The 17,245-nt window shown below is 46.1% G+C and overlaps 7 protein-coding genes across 11 annotated transcripts; 2 read left to right on the forward strand and 5 right to left on the reverse strand.

Annotated features, from left to right (window-relative positions):
* Nucleotides 1-1,381: 1,381 nt before the first annotated feature.
* On the reverse strand, nt 1,382-3,834 carry LOC122619366 (dual specificity mitogen-activated protein kinase kinase 4). Its single transcript, XM_043796263.1, has 5 exons — nt 3,515-3,834; nt 2,512-3,353; nt 2,312-2,452; nt 1,957-2,042; nt 1,382-1,894 (listed from the first exon to the last, which is right to left on the reverse strand). Exons 1-5 carry the CDS (start codon nt 3,543-3,545, stop codon nt 1,720-1,722), a joined length of 1,275 nt encoding a protein of 424 aa, XP_043652198.1. The 5' UTR covers nt 3,546-3,834; the 3' UTR covers nt 1,382-1,719.
* Nucleotides 3,835-4,061: 227 nt separating this feature from the next.
* Nucleotides 4,062-4,524, forward strand: LOC122619369 (28 kDa ribonucleoprotein, chloroplastic). The gene has a single exon (XM_043796266.1). It carries the CDS (start codon nt 4,146-4,148, stop codon nt 4,419-4,421), a length of 276 nt encoding a protein of 91 aa, XP_043652201.1. The 5' UTR covers nt 4,062-4,145; the 3' UTR covers nt 4,422-4,524.
* On the reverse strand, nt 4,419-5,938 carry LOC122619367 (dihydroorotate dehydrogenase (quinone), mitochondrial). Its single transcript, XM_043796264.1, has 2 exons — nt 5,767-5,938; nt 4,419-5,712 (listed from the first exon to the last, which is right to left on the reverse strand). Exons 1-2 carry the CDS (start codon nt 5,812-5,814, stop codon nt 4,543-4,545), a joined length of 1,218 nt encoding a protein of 405 aa, XP_043652199.1. The 5' UTR covers nt 5,815-5,938; the 3' UTR covers nt 4,419-4,542.
* A 132-nt stretch (nt 5,939-6,070) lies between these two features.
* LOC122619368 (protein SYS1 homolog) lies at nt 6,071-6,924 on the forward strand. The gene is made up of 3 exons (XM_043796265.1): nt 6,071-6,346; nt 6,416-6,537; nt 6,623-6,924. Exons 1-3 carry the CDS (start codon nt 6,182-6,184, stop codon nt 6,816-6,818), a joined length of 483 nt encoding a protein of 160 aa, XP_043652200.1. The 5' UTR covers nt 6,071-6,181; the 3' UTR covers nt 6,819-6,924.
* Nucleotides 6,810-7,797, reverse strand: LOC122619370. 3 transcript variants are annotated; one of them, XM_043796267.1, is made up of 2 exons: nt 7,657-7,797; nt 6,810-7,212 (listed from the first exon to the last, which is right to left on the reverse strand). In XM_043796267.1, exon 2 carries the CDS (start codon nt 7,184-7,186, stop codon nt 6,950-6,952), a length of 237 nt encoding a protein of 78 aa, XP_043652202.1. In that variant the 5' UTR covers nt 7,187-7,212; nt 7,657-7,797; the 3' UTR covers nt 6,810-6,949. The 3 variants fall into 3 exon arrangements, with proteins under 3 accessions (XP_043652202.1, XP_043652203.1, XP_043652204.1); XM_043796268.1 differs by lacking the exon at nt 7,657-7,797 and adding an exon at nt 7,414-7,620; XM_043796269.1 differs by lacking the exon at nt 7,657-7,797 and adding an exon at nt 7,275-7,334.
* Nucleotides 7,798-8,525: 728 nt separating this feature from the next.
* Nucleotides 8,526-13,866, reverse strand: LOC122620940 (ATP-dependent RNA helicase bel). Of its 2 annotated transcripts, none has more exons than XM_043798630.1 (4): nt 13,093-13,866; nt 11,097-11,469; nt 9,032-10,894; nt 8,526-8,960 (listed from the first exon to the last, which is right to left on the reverse strand). In XM_043798630.1, the coding sequence occupies exons 1-4, from the start codon at nt 13,135-13,137 to the stop codon at nt 8,842-8,844; spliced, it is 2,400 nt and encodes a 799-aa protein (XP_043654565.1). In that variant the 5' UTR covers nt 13,138-13,866; the 3' UTR covers nt 8,526-8,841. The 2 variants fall into 2 exon arrangements, with proteins under 2 accessions (XP_043654565.1, XP_043654566.1); XM_043798631.1 differs by having other exon boundaries at nt 9,041-10,894; nt 13,093-13,865.
* Nucleotides 13,867-14,055: 189 nt separating this feature from the next.
* LOC122619641 (Hermansky-Pudlak syndrome 5 protein homolog) lies at nt 14,056-17,012 on the reverse strand. Of its 2 annotated transcripts, XM_043796694.1 has the most exons (4): nt 16,767-17,012; nt 16,184-16,684; nt 15,277-16,125; nt 14,056-15,210 (listed from the first exon to the last, which is right to left on the reverse strand). In XM_043796694.1, exons 1-4 carry the CDS (start codon nt 16,848-16,850, stop codon nt 14,230-14,232), a joined length of 2,415 nt encoding a protein of 804 aa, XP_043652629.1. In that variant the 5' UTR covers nt 16,851-17,012; the 3' UTR covers nt 14,056-14,229. The 2 variants fall into 2 exon arrangements, with proteins under 2 accessions (XP_043652629.1, XP_043652628.1); XM_043796693.1 differs by having other exon boundaries at nt 14,056-16,125.
* Between the last annotated feature and the right edge of the window lie 233 nt (nt 17,013-17,245).

Below are 17,245 nucleotides of genomic sequence, written 5' to 3' on the forward strand. Positions count from 1 at the left end.
AAAGTGATCTGCCAAGTACTTAGGTAATTGTTTTCAACTATACCACCTTGTGACTAGGTGATTAAATTCAACATTGCGGTCAGTTAGTTTCAATAGCCACCATTGTCATGTTTTGTCTGCAACTGCAATAGAAACGATTTTATTGGAGAGATGAGTTCTTCGAATGGAATGTTAATTAACTTTTATCTTACGATGCTCCAATGCAGATATATTTAATATAATTACTCTTCCTCGGCTCAGCGCACTTTACTTGACAAGTCTATCTGCAAATTCTGGGATGTTTTGTGGGCATAATAAAAATATATTTCATATTTTTATGTGTATATATGAATATCCGCTCTAACTGCTGCATGCTTTAGGATTTTATTTCGCAAACAAACTTTGAAAAAATAATAGAGAAATGCTGCAGGCCCTTGTTGCTTTTCTTACTCTATATGCAACCCGTGCAAATATATTATGCATGTATATATATGTATACAAAATAAACTTTGCTTTCACATTGACGCTTGCATAAAAATGTTAATCAAAAAACATTGGTTTCACGTTTTTTGTCGTGTTTTTCCCATTTTTTGTTATTTTGAGACGGGGACATAGACGGTGCAATTGTTTGGCTGTGAATATTTGGGCGGGAATGGCATGGTATATGCCGTATGGCTATATAAGCTGGGTTTAAAAGCTAGGCTAAGGATTATAAATGGCTTATGTGTTTTTGATTAAATTTAAATTGTAGTTCTCTTGGTGAGTGTTTATCATTATCATTTCGGTTTATACTTAGGCACAATACATTTATTTTGTTTTATTTGTAGTTTTCACATGACTTTTGTTTTATGTAGCCGTAACTTTTTGCTAAATATTTTCGCTTCGCTTACAACTAATTTCTACGCATAAAAACGTGTGTAATATGTGTGTGTGTGGTGTGTGGATGTATCGGTGTTATGTCTAATTATTTCATATATTATGGGATTAGCTTTTGCATTTATCAGCAATAATTTCTACTACAATTTAAACATCTCAGCCGCTTGGCAATTATTTAAAGCTTTTCACAATGATTTTCATATATGCAAATTAAAAAATATAATAGGATTACAAAATCTTTTCAATAAATAATGTAAAATTGTTTTTCTTGATCTATTTATTTACGCATATAAACGCGTATTGGTGTTGCTGTTTGTTTGTATGGGTAGTTAACTCTCGTTCTCACGAGGTTTTTTACAAATATTGCTTAAGTTTCGCATGTGGTTGCTTATTAACGCAAAATGCATTTCCAATTGGTCTGGTATTATAAATTATAATAGATAAATCAACTGGAATATAAAATGCTCGCATGACTGAGGCTAAATAGGCTTTTGGCTGGGAGTCCGCAGCTGTTCAAGTTATTGGCCAATGTATTCGCCTGTAACCCGCCGCTTGCCTGTCGTAAACACAAATTTATTTTCAACACAAAACTTAACGCACAAAACTGCGAATACAAAAGTTATTGAATTACAATAGGCTTTATGGACTTTAAACTATACACACATTTTGCTTACTATCAGCTTACACACATTTCGCTTAGTTTTGTTTTTCTGTTTAACAAAATATGCGCTAGGTTTTCTACGAATGCTACAAAGTAGACAACAATTAAAACTTTTTATCTGCTTTCATCTGTTTAGTTATGCATGTTGTTGTGATCCTCTTGAATCTTAGTTCATTTATGACTTGCATTCTTGCTTAGGGTGATTAACTCTCTGCCTGCTGGTTGGCCGTGAACTGTGTAATGCCATCCTTCTCCATTGACTCCAGAATATCGGCCACATACACGGCAACATCAGTGTGGCTCGTCTCACCGCGTCGAATGAAGGGCATCTCCAACAGCCGGCTATACTTGGGTCGATCGCTCTCCTTTTTAATTAGGCTAAAAAAAATGTGCATTGTTAGACATTGTTTTGAAGATTTATAGTGTTTATTAGAGCTTACCAAGTATTGACAAAGTCCACAAACTCTTTGGAGAACTCCATACCGTTATAGGATGTTAATAGTCGAGGCGGTTCGCCTTGCACAACCTAGAAAAGGGTAAATATAAATGCAAAGGCAAATAATTAACAAAACAAGCTACTAATACAATGTTCTGATATATTTCTATAAAAAAAAACAAAACACGATAAGGCCAGCAGCAAACAAAAGTAGTCATTAATCAATCTACTTTATCTTTATAAGATAATTCCTTATGACAAAGGGCACAAGACAGGGACGTTAAAACAAAAAAAAACATTCACACATTTAATTAAGAAAACGGTCTCATTGAAATGTTGAACAGACATTTTATGTTTACCTGACACAACTGCTCGAAAACAGAGTCCCATTTGCGATAGGGGAAATTACCAGTCGCCACCTCCATCAAAGTTATGCCCAAAGACCAAACATCGCTTCGTACATCGTAGCCCTTGGCACGCTCAGGATCGATGCGCTCCGGCTGCACAAAAACATACAATTGTGGTAAAAAAGTTTGTGGATTCAAATGAGTTTCATTACCGCCATGTAGGGCCTGCATCCCGCATCCTTGGTCTTGGCAATAGAGTCAACCAGCTGACCCGAAATACCAAAATCACACAGCTTTATGTCTCCGCGACGATGCAATAGAATATTGCTCGGCTTCACATCCCGATGGATAATCTTAAGCTCCTCCTTCAAATAGTTCAGTGCATTGACCGTGGCCACTGTTATCTTAGCCAGTATGGACTCTGGAATGTGGCGCTGCTGCTTTTCGTAAATGTACTTGTAGAACTTGTCCAACGAGGTGTCCATCAGCTCCATACAAATCCAGCAGTCACCCTCCTTGAACAGCGCGCCGTAGAACTGAACAATGTAGATGCACTCGTTGGACTTCATGACCACCTCGAGATCCATGAGCAGTTGCTTCTGTTCCTTTTCATCTACGGTAGATCGAATGCGTTTCACGGCCATTACCTTGTCCAGTTTCTTGAAGATCATCTTGTTGACTGCCCCAAATGCACCGCGTCCAATTTCGCCCTCATCCTCGAGATCGTCTGAAGTAAATGTGTGTGTATTGGCGGCACCCTCACCAAACTGTAGCTTGCCACAGGCCTGCTGCCGAATACGCTCCCGGTGACGATCGGCAGCGCTGCTGCTCGATGCTGCCGGTGCCGGTGGCACTTGACTGCTGGCCACCGGCGGGGTCTGCTGTGGCTGCTGGGCGCCAAAACAGCGGGTCACATGGTTGTGCTGTGATGAGGAACTTGAGCCCGAGGATGTGGATCCCGAAGAAGTTGACGACGTGGACGAGGGCGGATGGCGTATGCTAAGGTTGTTCAGGCTTAGCTGATCCGGGGGATTGCGGGAGCGACTGGATCCGGCTGGAAAGTGGAGGAAATGGGAGAATTTAGGAGGCTTCATGGACGGCTTATCGCCGCTGCACCCGATTCCCGAACTATGCGTCACCCAGCGAGTATGTGTACCTCCTCGCCTGCATATGTGTGACCTGCGTGGGCGGCCCGAGACCAAAGGGGTAACTCACTTGCAAACAAATTTTTCGGTCGCTCGGCCATTGTGTGCGGTGGCTGAAAGTATCGATGTGCCTTTGTGTGGCTGTCCTAAGGATGTTTTGTCCGTTTTCTGCAGGCGCCGCGCCCCGAATACAACACGTCGACTTGATGCTCCTTTGGCCCTCCGATCGCCTGGTTACTGGGCCGCCTTTGATGGGCTCTTCGCCGTTTGCAACGCAACTACTTTTTCAGCAATCGAGCGCACCGATATGCACTTTTTCCGCAATTTCGCTAAACATTTACATAAATAGCAACCAAAACTTAAAAGAGCTAGAGATGAAACATTGATTATTTGCGTCCAATCGATAGCCATCGATAGGCTGCGGACTAGATAGCGATAGACAGCCCTGCAAGGTGCAAAAATAGTGAGGTGGGTAATAGAAATAGTTTAAGTTTCTTTTAAAACTAATTACTTGTTTAATAACATGGGTTTTGAATCTTTTTACATATTAATTCCACTTGCGCAAGTGTTTACTATCTAAAAAATTCCATTCCGTCAAACGTGGGGTGGTCGATGCATGCGAATACCATACCATGCGCCACCTTAAAATCTGTGCACAATCGCTAGTGGTTTGAAAATAAGAAATTAAAGCCTATATAATCATGTCCAGCGGATTTGTGCGCAGCAGCTACAAATTGTTCGTTGGCAACCTACCGTGGACGATAGGCAGCAAGGAACTGCGGACCTACTTCTCGAAATACGGGCACGTGGCCAACGCGGAGGTGGTCTTCGACCGGCAACTGGGTCTGTCCAAGCACTATGGCTTCGTGGTGTTCAGCCAGCGGGATGCCTTCAACAGCGCCAGCAACCAGAACACCCACTTCCTGGAGGGACGAGTGCTCACAGTGCAGCAGGCCAATGAAAGCCCTCAGAGCTAGTAGATGATGAATTTATTGATTTATTGGTTATACCGAAAGGAAAGCATGAGAAATGGCTGTCAAGCAGCTTAGTTGTACTGAAATGAATGCAGCACTTGTTTCAAATCCTGGCATCTTTGATTCATTTGGGCAAATAGAACTTGCTGTTGGTACCCACAACGTCCGCAACATTGGTGTGACCTAGCCGGGTGATCAGCGCCGACAGCTCCGCCTTAATGTCGTCCACGAGTGCGGGTCCCTCGTACACCAGAGCCGTGTAGAGCTGGACGTACGAGGCCCCAGCTTCGATCTTTTCGTAGGCATCATAGCCGGAAGCCACCCCGCCGACGCCGATGATGGGAATCTTGCCATCGGTGAGCTGGTACATCTGGGCAATCATCTCTGTGGAGCGGGCTTTGAGCGGAAGGCCACTTAATCCGCCAGTTTCCTCGGCCAGCTTGTTGTTTCCTATGTTTTCACGCGACACCGTGGTATTGGACACGATCAGGCCATCCACGCGGCTCTTCTTGCGCTTGATAACCCACACGATGTCCTTCATGTCGTCCAACGATAGATCCGGCGAGAGTTTTAGGAGTATGGGCACATTCTTGTTCTTATCCAGGGAGTTTTTCGTGTCGTTGACTTGTTCCAGGAGCTCTCTTAGCTTCTCCTTGCTCTGCATATCTCGGAGGCCCTTGGTGTTCGGACTGCTTACGTTAATGACCAGGTAATCTGCTACGGGCCCGAAGACCCGCACACCCTGTACATAATCGGCTATCGGGCTCATGGTGGTCTTGTTCCGGCCCAGATTGACGCCCACAACTCCGTTGAAGTTCTCCTTTTTGCGGAGCAGGCGTAGTCTTTGGAGCACCGCCTGGTGACCCTCGCTATTAAATCCGTACCGATTGATGATGGCCTTGTCGTCGGATAACCGGAAGACCCTTGGCTTTGGGTTGCCCTCCTGGGCAGCCGGGGTGACTGTGCCCACTTCTATAAATCCGAATCCTAGATCCTGCAGGCCGTCCACTGCCTCAGCATTTTTATCGAATCCCGCGGCAATGCCAATGGGATTGCTGAGCATTCGGCCAAAGAACGGGGTGTGCAAGTTCTGGTCATCATGGTACTGTGAAACCGGGCACAGGCGGTACTTGCACGCCAGCACAGCCAGTTGATGACTGGTTTCCGCCGGAAGCAGTCGCACCGCTGGCATCACAAAGGTCTGGAACAACTGGTCCTGTTGCTTGTACGCCGTGATGCCCGCCACCAAGGCAGCTGCTCCGACTGTAACGATGCCCAGCGACCGCAGACGACCCTGTGGGCGGAATCATTCTGTAATCCGCCCCAGTTTAAGCCGTAGTTTACTCACAACTCTCCGCGTGGCGTTTTTGGCATTCTTCAAGTGATCCTGATCCATGACGACTATCGCCGGATATCGATTGTATCCGATAAAGTATTAAAAGTAAAATAGGTAAAAAGCATGTGTGGATTCTAATAGACTTTTAACCAAAATTGAATTTGGGAGAAAGCCGTGTCATTTTGAAGGAAAATTCATGCGACGCCGTACTTGCGTAAGAGTTACTACGGAACAAGTTAATATTCCGTATCTAATAGGATTTTGTTTCTTTCTGTGTAGCAAATGGACCCCTTCCATTCGACGTCCATGCCTTAAGACAATCGATAGTCCATCAGTGTAATCTCTAATGATTGAGTCAGTTTGTTATGGCCAGCTGAAATCTGGAAATTTTGTTCTCTAAGCGCTGATTTGGCAACCCGTGGCAACCATGAAGGGCGGAACCTTTCGCAACACCCAGTGGGATCCCACGCTGCTGTCCTCCCAGATTGTGTCCATGCAGTTCTGCGTGTACTTCACGCTTGGCCTACTCGTCTTCGTGGCCAACAAGTTGTCCGGGGACAACTATAGTCTGGATCACTTATTCGAATACCATGTATGCCATACACTATATTTGCTATGCTTTAAAACTCTTTCCTAACACTCGGTTTTTTCTTGCTTAAAGGAGATCCACATCTACGACATGGGCGGCCGACTAGTGATCTGTGCCTTTGTTCTAAATGCATTCATAGCTTCCCTGGCACTGTGGTGCATTGTGAGAAGAGCCAAGCTCTGTCTGGACTTCAGGTGGGCATCTTTGATGAGCTTAATAAGGCGGAGAAATAAACTTAATAATTTGCTATCACAACTCACCCTTTCATTTTCACGGCAGTTGCACCTTTCACGTCCTACATTTGCTCATCTGCTGGTGGTACAACCGCTCCTTCCCCGCGAACGCATCGTGGTGGCTGCTGAACGTCATCACCGGCACAATAATGTGCATAGGCGGCGAGTTTCTCTGCCTGCAGACCGAGATGAAGGAGATCCCAGTGGGCTATGCGGCCCTCAATCAAAAGTCGGACGTCTGACTGTGAGCCACTAACTTGTGATGCCTGCTACCCCAACCAAGCCACCCAAAGCAGCTTCTGTGTACATGTAATTTATTGTTAAACTAGCGTAAGATTACATAGCATGTAAACACTATACTATACTGCTTCTTTCAATGTAATATCTGGTAAACGAACGGCGGTCTTTGCCGAAGCTTAAGTTCCTCAGGTACTGCTGACGGCGGCATGGAGTACTTTATTCTAGTTCCACTGTAATTGTTGGATACCATAGACCAAAATGAATCCTCGCGCGGCACAAACATCCAGTAGCTAAAGGCCAGCATAAAAGTGGCGATCAGCGATGCCAGAAGAAGCAACATCCAGCACAAACCTTGATGTGGCTTCAGCATGCTCGTCGTGTTTATATGTTGGGAGTCTGAAATTGACACAGCTGAGATCCGCGAATACAACAGAGTGCACTGAAAATTCCCGTCAGACCGCCAAAATAATAATAAAACGGGGTGTGGCCTAGTCAAGAGTCTACGCTGTTTAAAATTGCAAAATCCAGCGATCAAGAGGCGGAGAGCTTTGCTCTTCAAGCAAATTTATCTGGCAAACAACGAATCGACAAGCTCACCCTCCAGAAAACATCAGAGCAAACTAATCAAGTTGCCCTATCTAATCTAATTAGCAACCGGGGGTATGCTACGCAACGATCGTCACATCCTCGACACGATTTGATGCATTTTCCGCTTACATTTGCTCCCCACGATTTGAACTTTCAATTATACTGATTGCTTAAATGTGCATAATTGAAGCTTTGACGCAGGGAAACCGGTGACAAAGCTCTCGTCTGAGGAGCTTCTAAAGGTTCACTAACCTATTCTATAGATATTCCACTCTTTAATTCGACAAATATGGCCAGCAGATCGTCGCAGATAAAAATCCGACTATGTAAGCAATCGTCTTTTGCACTGAAACCGAAACGTAATGGATCGAAAACCCTACTGAACTTAAAACAGAGAACAGAAGAAAGGTAGCTCGCCATTTCTTATCGATGGAGCTAATTCAACATATGATATCAGTAAGTAAATAAATCTTAATCGAACAAGTTTGGGAAAAGATAATAGGGCGCCCAAGGTATAAGTAATAAATGTTGGTGCTTTACAAGCGATATCTGACAATATGCTAACCAAAAAACCGTTACACCAAATCCAGAAAAAATTAAAACAACGATAGGACTTCTTTTTTCCATTTGCTAAATTATTAATTTTAAGTTTAGCAAACTTGTTTTTTTTAATTACTTGTTTGTGTTGGTTTCTTGTTTCATATAGTACATTATATCTCGATCTATATATTTATTAATATATATACCATTACTATTTTTATGTTTTCTTCGTTTAAAATCATCAATTGAAGTTCAAGGATTTGCGCATTCATCGTTTCGATTCGATATCGACAATATTTATGTCTATATATATATATATATATATGAATATATATATATATGTATTTTAAGAGTTCCAAGAAAAATGATGTGTGAGAATTGTAACTTATGGACAAAAATTCAAAGTTGTATCATTTGCTTAAATATTCTTAATATTTGTGGTTGTTTAGCATATTTTAAATATGTATGTTTGCATATCCTTCAACTACGCGCATCGAATCCATAAAATATATGTAATGATGGAGGAGATGGAAATGGAGGGCTTGGGCTTTTTGGGCTGGCTATACATGAATGTAATATACTTTCGCGATGGATTTGCACAGTTTATTATTAACGTTTGCTCCTGGTTTTTGAGGTTGTGAGAGAGGAGTGAATTGCTAAACGAGGGTGGAGGGTGCATCTGTGTATCTTTTCTGTATTTTCGTGTTTTGTGTTGCGCTGCGCACAGACAGTTTCTCTTTCACATTTGCTGTTCCTATATAGTATACGTGTGTGCACATATATATATAGTTGTTATCGACTTTGTTTTTCTCCGTTTGGTTAGTTGCGAAAGTGGCTACGATGCGACTGCTGATGCTGCTGCTGGCCCAGGTCCTTTGCCTGAAGCTGAGGCCTTGCTCATTGAGCCCACCAGTCGGGCGCGCTCGACGAGTGCGAGGCACTGCCGCCGTAGGAGCCGCCATAGGAGCCACCACCGGCGCCGCCGCCATAATATCCACCGCCGCCTGAATTGCCGCCTGAAATGAAAATCCATTGTTAAGTATACACGTTCCAACTGGTAATTTCTGATGGATGGTTCCACACTCACCAAACTTACCGTACGAGTTTCCATTGCTGCGGTAACTGCCACCGCCGCCCCCCGATCCAGAGCCACCGCTGCGTGGTGGTGGTCCACTGCGTCCGCCACCGCCTCCGCCAGAGCTCTGACGGTAATCCCTGGAGCCGAAGCCGCCACCATAACGTCCACCACCGCCGCGTCCAGCCCGCTTAGCTCCGCCATGACCGCGATCCGAGCTCATGTCCTCCATGAAGCTGGGGATCTCCTGCTTCGTTTCGATCAGCAGTTCCAAGAGATCGGAGCAAATGTTGCGGTTCTTCTCGTTGAAGAAGGAGGTGGCCACACCGAGATTACCCATACGTCCGGTACGTCCGATACGGTGGACATACTCCTCCACATCCGAGGGCAGGTCAAAGTTGATAACGTGCTTCACGTGCGGAATGTCCAGGCCACGAGCGGCCACAGCAGTGGCCACCAGGATGGGGCAGTCGCCCGAGCGGAAGCAGCGCAGAGCCTCCTCACGCTCCTTCTGCGTGCGATCACCGTGGATGCTGGTCACGGGATGGTTGCACTGGTACAGGAACTCCTCCAGCGAGTCCGCACCCTTCTTAGTCTCCACAAAGATCAGCGTTAGGCTGTCTTTGGTATATTCGGGGCCATCGCGGATAGACGAGAGCAGATCCAGCAGATACGAGCGCTTATCGGGCTCGTAGACCCACAGGATGGTCTGCGTAATGTTCTCAGAGGTGGAGCCCACACGACCCACGGCCAAGAAAATGTAGTTGCTGAGGAAATCGCTGGCCAGCTCCTGGATCTGCTTGGGGAATGTGGCCGAGAACATAAGCGTCTGGCGCTGTCCGGTTGGCGGCATGTTCAGCTGTTCGACGATGCGACGGATCTGCGGCTCGAAACCCATGTCCAACATACGATCAGCCTCATCCAGAACAAGGAACCGAATGTTCTCCAGTCCCACTTTGCCGCGTGTAATCATATCCTCCAGGCGACCGGGTGTGGCCACAATCAGGTGGCAGCCGCGGTCCAGCTCGCGCATCTGCTCACTGGTATTGTTGCCGCCGTACAGCACTGCCGGGCGCATCCGGGAGCGATAGGCGAACTTCTTGGCCTCCTCAAAGATCTGGGTGGCCAGTTCGCGGGTCGGCGCCAGCACCAGACCCAAGGGATACTGCTTGCGCCGGCTGTACTGCCGAGTGCTTTGCGGCGGGGGCACATGCCCCAGCTCGTACATCTGGTTGAGAATCGGCACCAGAAAGGCGGCCGTCTTGCCGGATCCGGTCTGGGCACAGGCCATTAGATCTCGGCCATTAATAATGATCGGAATGGCGTACTTCTGCACCGGTGTCGGTTTGTCATAACGTGCTAGGGCCACGTTGTTGCGGATAATCTCCGTCAGCTGCACATCATCGAACGATGTGATGTTCGGGGGCACACTCTGGCCCGTCGCTTCCACGGGTATATCCTCGTATTTGTCAAAATTGATTCCCGTATTGCCCACGCCGAATAGCTCCACCTCCAGGCGCTCGTCTCGGGCGCCCAGCTTTGTGTAGTCGACGTTTGAGCCGCCGCCCTCCTTCCAGCGGCTGTTGTAACCGCCGCCTCCGCGCTCGCCGCGATTGTTGTAGCTTCTGTTGCCGCCGGCAGGCGGTCCGCCCTCGCCGCCATCGAATCCGGCAGAACGTTCTGGCTCCTGCCAGCGATCGTTGCGTGGCTGCTGCTGCTGCTGTGCCTGGCCATCCTCGGCAGTCTGCTCGTTGAGGTTGCTACCGCTTCCGCCGCCACCGCCGCGGTACGATGGTCCGCGTCCAAAACCGCGACCTCCTCCGCCTCCGCCGCTGCGATTCCAGTCACCGCCGCGACGCGAGTCGAATTCACCACCTGCAAAAGTAATTAAATATTTTGTTATAAGTTTAAAGAACTAACTGGTAGTATGCTTTAAGCATCATAAAGATAATTACATTACGAAGCTAAAAACTACTGAAAATCAAGTATCTCTGTGTGGAGAATATACTTTTTACATGAAATCAGCATGTCCTTTTGAAAGTGCTTTATATACCCGTATACTTATAATAGTACCCACCGTTGTAGTTGTCCTCGAAGCGACCACCACCTCCACGTCGTCCTCCGCCGCCGCCGCCGCTTCCGAAACCGTAGTCGCCGCTCTGGCGATTGAAGCCGCGACCTCCACCGCCGCCGCCTCTGCGGTATTCGCCTCCGCCGCCGCGCGACTGTTGCGGGTCCCTACTCTCCTGGCGCGGATTCCCGGATCTGGAGTCGAAGCCCTGGCCTTGTCCTTGGCCCTGGCTCTCTGCTTCCGCTGCGTTGTTATTGCCACCACCACCACGAAGATGCGGGGGCACATACACACCACCGGTGACCGAGTTAGTGGAAGTCTTGCTTGTTATGGGGCCGCTGTAGTCAGCAGAGCCGCCATTCAAGTCCAGACCAGCAACCTGCAAGTGGGAAAGATTGAATCGTTAGTCTTGGTCAGAACTTCAGCATAACCACCATTCTGTTTAATATATAACACTATAAATAAAGGAAGTAGTAGTTTCTATTTTCTGCATTTGACACAATTAATTGACACTGATTATGAATCACTGGTTTTCTTTGTTATATATTAATAGTAGTGTAGTAGTGTAACAAAGTGCATTCAAGATAGGAACTAAAACTAAGCTATAAAAATAATCTTTGCTCCACTAATGTAAATACAGTGTGGAGTATGGCTAATTAACATATGTTGGCTGTGTAAGCCGGCACCTGTTCAAGTTTCAAGTTCAACAGATTGCCCAAAAGATTCCCCAGGGCAAATCTCCTCCAGAACTTCCAAAATGAATTCGTGCCCGCTTAGCAACATGTGCTATTTACCGCTCTTCCTCTTAGCAACGCAACGTGTATATATACATGGGTACATATGTATGTACGTGCAAATCTCTGGAATATATATACAAAGATAGAGAGAGGCGCAACTAGTTTAAAGCTTCGAATTTAGTTCTCTCCCTGTAAGCGTCTCTCTCGCACTCGCAGGCAACCCATTACACAAAGAGAGACCGCCTGGCCACCCAACAAAAACAACACGTGAACGAGGCACCCACACACACATAGGAAAATAAATCGCACCGTAGTGGCAGAACACTAAGCCCGGTTGTGGAATCCAAGGAAAGAGAGTGTGGAATGAAAAATATGAAATAATTATTACAAGCGTATAGCTTGTAATATTAACCAGTTTGTGTTCTTTTTAGTAATTAACAAAGACAGCTACAAATTGAATGTGAATTTCATAAACGTCTAGATCATTGCCCTCATATTTGCTTCTGGAAATATTTTAATTTTTATTCGGGGAACCCCACACTTTAATTCAATTGTGGTTGTCACAAATGGTGAAACATATAAAGCTAAAACAATACGTTTAAAGCAAATATGCACTCAACTTATTTATTTTAAACTATTATTTTTTATATCACATCTCTAATAAAATTTCAACTACTTTGAAGACCCAACAAACAGTTAATAGAGTAGATGTTTAAGCTTTCTTTTTTTCATTTTTCTTTTTTGCAAAATCACCCTTGAAATTAATCACCAGATCGGCACTCCTGGCAACCCTGCTTTCAACAGCTTCCACATGTGTGCGCAAGCGAGAGAGACCGAGATATGACACACACACACACGGCCAGCCTTAGAACAGCGGCACCGCTCACACACACACGGCACACTCAACATGAGAGGCCGAATGGAAACTTTCATATGTATATAATATACACGTCAAATTGGAGGCAAGCGAGCAAAAATTATACAAAAGAAATTACAAATTGGAATGACGAAGAGGAGCCCAGGCGCGCACACACACACACGCACGCATGCAAACCATTGACACCGACACGATTCACCGTTGTAAAAAGAGCGATAGAGACATTAGTGTGTTATGAAATCAATAAATTTCTAGGCGAACTTTTCAAATAGCCGCATGAGCATCACGCACACACACACGCACTCATCGTATATACATACATATGCATATACCATTCTTATATACATGGTAAATGGTAATTTCACCAGTTAAAAACGCTACTACTTACTTGCTGCTCTAGACCTGTGCCATTTTGGTTAATAGCATTACTCATATTATCCTCCAATCAGTTGCTTTTTTTTTCTTGCTTTCCGTTTAGGAAAATTTTGCAATGGTTACGCTTTGATTTTTTTTAGGTGCACACTTGCAATTTGCGACAAAAAAATGTATACGATCGTTGTGTTGGTGTTGCACTTTGTGTCTATACGTTTTTCCTTAGTTTTTCCGACAAAAACTTCTTACGTTCCACAAGCTACTGCGTTCTCGTGTGAAATTTCAGGGGTCTGTACTTTTTTTTCGGTTCTTTTCGTTCCTCGCACACAATTCCTTTTGTTCGGCTTGAAACTGAGACGTTTCCGTATCGGATTTGGCTGGCCTGCTTGTGCCAACAATTACAATTACAAGCGCTATGGGCTTGGAAAATGCTGCTTTTCCGACGAGTTCACGTTTTTTTCCGCTTTCAGACGCGTGTCTAAAAAAACAGGGCTGCCTAAGCACGTATATCGATGAAGAATCGATAGCAGAGTCGGGGAAAGCAGAGACTACAACCTAGGCTGCCGGCGGCAGTCAGTAGCGGAGACTCTGGCAAAGGCGTTGCCAGATCGGTGTGCTTGCCTCGCGGTCTACGGAATTCAAATTGTATTTTGTTCACTTTTCCTATTTCGGTGCGTCGATCTCTTCTAGGCTGTTGTTGTTTTTTGAATGGAAGAGAAATGAGGCTGGGCAGTTGAATTTTGTTTCAATAAGGCCAAAAATTTTGTGTTTATGTTCAGGGGTAGTGGTTTATAAAGCGTCAGTCGCTGTACCCCATTTTGTTATTTGAAGCAAAAGTCGAAGAAATTCACATTAAATTTGTGATTTTATCTAGGGATTCACTTTAAAAATTAAAGCGGTAAAGAAGGAATTCGAATATGTGGACAAAGACCATATTCAAATTCTCTTCAACTCTACCAAAGAAAACTGAAATACGAAGTTTCAAACTCTGGAATATATTCATGCACTTCCGTCTTTAGAATATACATATTGTGGGTGTACATGTTTATATAGAATAAATGCTTTTGGTATTGGCCTTAGCTTGAGATTAGTTAGTGGAACAATAAATATGGCTATAATCGTATGTATGTATATATAATATTATCCAGATCGTTTAGCCCTTGAGCAGGCAGCGGGAGTAGAACTCCCGGTCGATAGCGTCGTTTGGAATGTATGAGCTCCACTTGAAGATCAGCGCCAACGTATCCCCGGCGGACATGTGGTCCAATGCGATGTTGAGGAAACAATTCCAGTTGTAGAAGAAATGCCGACCCAACTGCTCCTGTTCCACGCCAGAGATGCACTCGCAATTGGCGCACACCAGTCGCCCGCCGCGTTGCAGTTCCACGAACTGTTCAAAGCAGCGACCCCATGCGCCAACGCTCAGTTGCTTGCCCACGTCCGCCAGTAGTTCCGGCAGCCCGTAGTTGAGGACGATGGCCACCACCTTGGTGAGGTTCTGTTCGGCCAAGTAGAATTTGGCTAACACGTCTAATAGTGCCGGCACGGATTGAACCACATCGAAGCACTTAAGTTGCTCTCCACGGGACCAGAAATAACGTAGGAGCACTGCTCCAAGCTCATGATACTGGCAGGAGGTATCAAAGCGAAGTGGGAACGAGCAATGCTCACACTTCACAATCTCTGCATTTTCCGGGGCATTGAGCAGCACAAAGCCGGCAGCTATGTGATCCCGCGTAGCATCGTCCACCTCCCAGATCATCTCCGGATCCAGGTAATCGAAATACATCTCGTAGCAGTGGCGTTGCGCTTGGTCAGGCGTATCACCATGCTCCACCATCACCTGGGCTAGTTTCTCGAGCAGATTCACCAGCTCTCCAGCAGCATACTCGTCGAAGACACCTCGATAGCGATCGACGCACTGCGTCCGGCTAAACTTGGCGCTCTTGGCGATCAGGTAGAGGTTGTAAAGGGTCTTCTCCTCGGGACTGATGTGTGGGGCCTGGGGTACCGGCTTTTTACAGCGCTTTACAATTTCCTCCTCCTGGTCCTCGCTTCCCGACTCGTAGCGTGCTTTGATGTCCTTGAAGGGTAGAGAACGCTCGCTGGCTGGAATTAGTTCTCTGACCAACTGCTGCTGTTCCTCGGCGAAAATATTGAACTTGTACTTTATGATGTTCTTGCCGAATTTACCAGTTACCGTCAGCAGGGCATCCTTGAAGTGGCCCGTTTTGAGAGGCTGCTTCAAGTTGTCACAAAATGCGTTTTCCAGCACGTACACTCCCTTTGGCGGAGCTCTCGATGAACTTCCTCCGCTCAAACTCCGTTCAGTGGTGGCCGAACTGCCTCCCGAACTGTGCGTATCCAAAGCACTGCCTGTGCACTGAGTTATGGCATCAAATATCACGGATATATCGTTCAGCAGCTCGTACTCCTGCCTCTCGATGAGGTGCTGTTTCAGTGGATTTAACTGCTTTAGCTCGTAATCCTCACGAGCCTTGTCCGCAAAATATCGGACATGCTGGCGAAGTAGATTGGCGCAAGGCAGCAATTTGGATTGTTGTATCAGAGAAACTGCGTGCGACTGCAGCGTCTGCAGCTGGACACTATAAAGCGCGCCAGACTGCGTAAACACAAAGATCTCCGAACCCGAGGAGCGGCAGTCGGCGATCCTCTCGAACTGATTGGACCACAGCACCACCGCCGATCGTCGAATATCAAACACATATAGTCCCAGCTCTGTATAGGCCAGCAGGAAGTCCTCGTTCAACTTTTGGACCTTAGCGAACTGTAGATTCTGCGGCTGATAGTCCAGCAGCTCGGCATTGGCGTCCAGTTCGTCTGTGCCGCTACCAGGTCGCTGAATCCTGGCAGGTGCGGTGGCTAGGGCGCTCTTGAACTGGTGCGTCTGTATCACCTCGCCCTCAAAGTCCACCTCCCACACACGACTGCCTGGTCGGGCGCAGTAGATCCGAGATGGCTGCAAAGACTCCTGCGGAGAAACAAAGAAGCAGGCGCCAAAGGCTCCATCCCGCGGACGGTTACCAATCTGAAAATAATTGGACATAAGGTTAGAAGGTAATCGATTGGTAAGTATCAGAACGCACTTGTTTGTACTCCTCGTACTCTGTGTTGCACAGAATGCACTTGGAGCAGTTGGACACCAGCAGTAGGGACTCAAAATCGTCGATTTGTACGATGGGAGAGTCTAGGTAGAGCAGCGGATGCACTGTCATGTTGAACAGCAGACTGTGTCCGATGAACGAGGAGAGCAGCACGAGGCTGACCTGTCCGCGGGAGTCGCCATAGTAGAACTGCTTCTCATCCTGCGTCCAGTGGATGCAGGTCACCTGCACGGACTGGTCCAGGTGCGTGAAGATCACCTGCGGCGTGGCCTGGGCGGACAAATTCACGGCGTACACACAGATAAGCGAACGTTGGGTCGCAAAAGCCACATATTTGCTGTTTGCCGAAATGCTGAGGCTAGTGATTGCTCCATGTTTGTTCGGTATCAAGAGCAGAAACTTGCCGTTCCGATTGAACAGATACAGCGATCCGGATGAGGCCCCGAATATGATATAGCTGTCGGAGATGTCGAAGCAGGTGTACTGCAGGGAGGAAGGGGAGGCATTAGTGGGTGGCCTGCTATCAAATTACGGGTGAGATTCGATTGGAGTGGCTTGCTCTCACCTTGATGCGATTGTGGTGTTTCAGCGGCAGCGACAGCGACAGCGAAAAATCAATAAAGTTCGTCAGGCAGTAAGTGTCGGCCATCTTGCGGGCGTTTTCGTAGTCCAATTCGTTGGTTAATCACATCGCTCGCTTTTTAGTCGCGATTAAGTCATTGCTTTGCACATCTCAAGCAATTATTTACAGGAATTGTGTTTCTTTATCTGTGCCACCAGTAATTTGTGTACACAGGTCGTTGGAACTGTCTGGCAGCTCTGTTAGTGCTGGCAGGTGGTCGATAGTCAGTGGCTTATCGGGCGACCTAAAATGATTACTGCTTTGTTTAATTTGAAATAATTTCAAATAAATATGGTTGTGTCTCAATAAAATCAAATTAATTAGTCTATGGTTCAATGCTTCGAATCATTTTAAAAGTGTTAATTAAATTTTATATATCTATATCGCGAAATGTGTTCACTATTAATATTTTACTATTCTGT

Source organism: Drosophila teissieri, chromosome 3R (genome assembly GCF_016746235.2).
Source record: "Drosophila teissieri strain GT53w chromosome 3R, Prin_Dtei_1.1, whole genome shotgun sequence".
In the NCBI taxonomy this organism is placed as follows: Eukaryota; Metazoa; Arthropoda; class Insecta; order Diptera; family Drosophilidae; genus Drosophila; species Drosophila teissieri.

What these genes read in the sequence shown, in the direction of transcription:
- LOC122619366 (XM_043796263.1), bottom strand. Translation starts at nt 3,545, where the DNA reads ATGGCCGAGCGACCGAAAAATTTGTTTGCAA. An exon ending in TTTTCGAGCAGTTGTGTCAG is followed by an intron (nt 2,043 to 2,311) that starts GTAAACATAAAA and finishes ACCCTTTTCTAG; the next exon opens with GTTGTGCAAGGCGAACCGCC. An exon ending in GTGGACTTTGTCAATACTTG is followed by an intron (nt 1,895 to 1,956) that starts GTAAGCTCTAAT and finishes CATTTTTTTTAG; the next exon opens with CCTAATTAAAAAGGAGAGCG.
- LOC122619369 (XM_043796266.1), top strand. Translation starts at nt 4,146, where the DNA reads ATGTCCAGCGGATTTGTGCGCAGCAGCTACAAATTGTTCGTTGGCAAC.
- LOC122619367 (XM_043796264.1), bottom strand. Translation starts at nt 5,814, where the DNA reads ATGGATCAGGATCACTTGAAGAATGCCAAAAACGCCACGCGGAGAGTT. An exon ending in AAAACGCCACGCGGAGAGTT is followed by an intron (nt 5,713 to 5,766) that starts GTGAGTAAACTA and finishes TTCCGCCCACAG; the next exon opens with GGTCGTCTGCGGTCGCTGGG.
- LOC122619368 (XM_043796265.1), top strand. Translation starts at nt 6,182, where the DNA reads ATGAAGGGCGGAACCTTTCGCAACACCCAGTGGGATCCCACGCTGCTG. An exon ending in ATCACTTATTCGAATACCAT is followed by an intron (nt 6,347 to 6,415) that starts GTATGCCATACA and finishes TCTTGCTTAAAG; the next exon opens with GAGATCCACATCTACGACAT. An exon ending in AAGCTCTGTCTGGACTTCAG is followed by an intron (nt 6,538 to 6,622) that starts GTGGGCATCTTT and finishes TTTTCACGGCAG; the next exon opens with TTGCACCTTTCACGTCCTAC.
- LOC122619370 (XM_043796267.1), bottom strand. Translation starts at nt 7,186, where the DNA reads ATGCTGAAGCCACATCAAGGTTTGTGCTGGATGTTGCTTCTTCTGGCA.
- LOC122620940 (XM_043798630.1), bottom strand. Translation starts at nt 13,137, where the DNA reads ATGAGTAATGCTATTAACCAAAATGGCACAGGTCTAGAGCAGCAA. An exon ending in GCACAGGTCTAGAGCAGCAA is followed by an intron (nt 11,470 to 13,092) that starts GTAAGTAGTAGC and finishes TCCCACTTGCAG; the next exon opens with GTTGCTGGTCTGGACTTGAA. An exon ending in AAACTCGTACGGTAAGTTTG is followed by an intron (nt 8,961 to 9,031) that starts GTGAGTGTGGAA and finishes TTTTCATTTCAG; the next exon opens with GCGGCAATTCAGGCGGCGGT.
- LOC122619641 (XM_043796693.1), bottom strand. Translation starts at nt 16,850, where the DNA reads ATGGCCGACACTTACTGCCTGACGAACTTTATTGATTTTTCGCTGTCG. An exon ending in AACACCACAATCGCATCAAG is followed by an intron (nt 16,685 to 16,766) that starts GTGAGAGCAAGC and finishes TCCTCCCTGCAG; the next exon opens with TACACCTGCTTCGACATCTC. An exon ending in AGTACGAGGAGTACAAACAA is followed by an intron (nt 16,126 to 16,183) that starts GTGCGTTCTGAT and finishes AATTATTTTCAG; the next exon opens with ATTGGTAACCGTCCGCGGGA.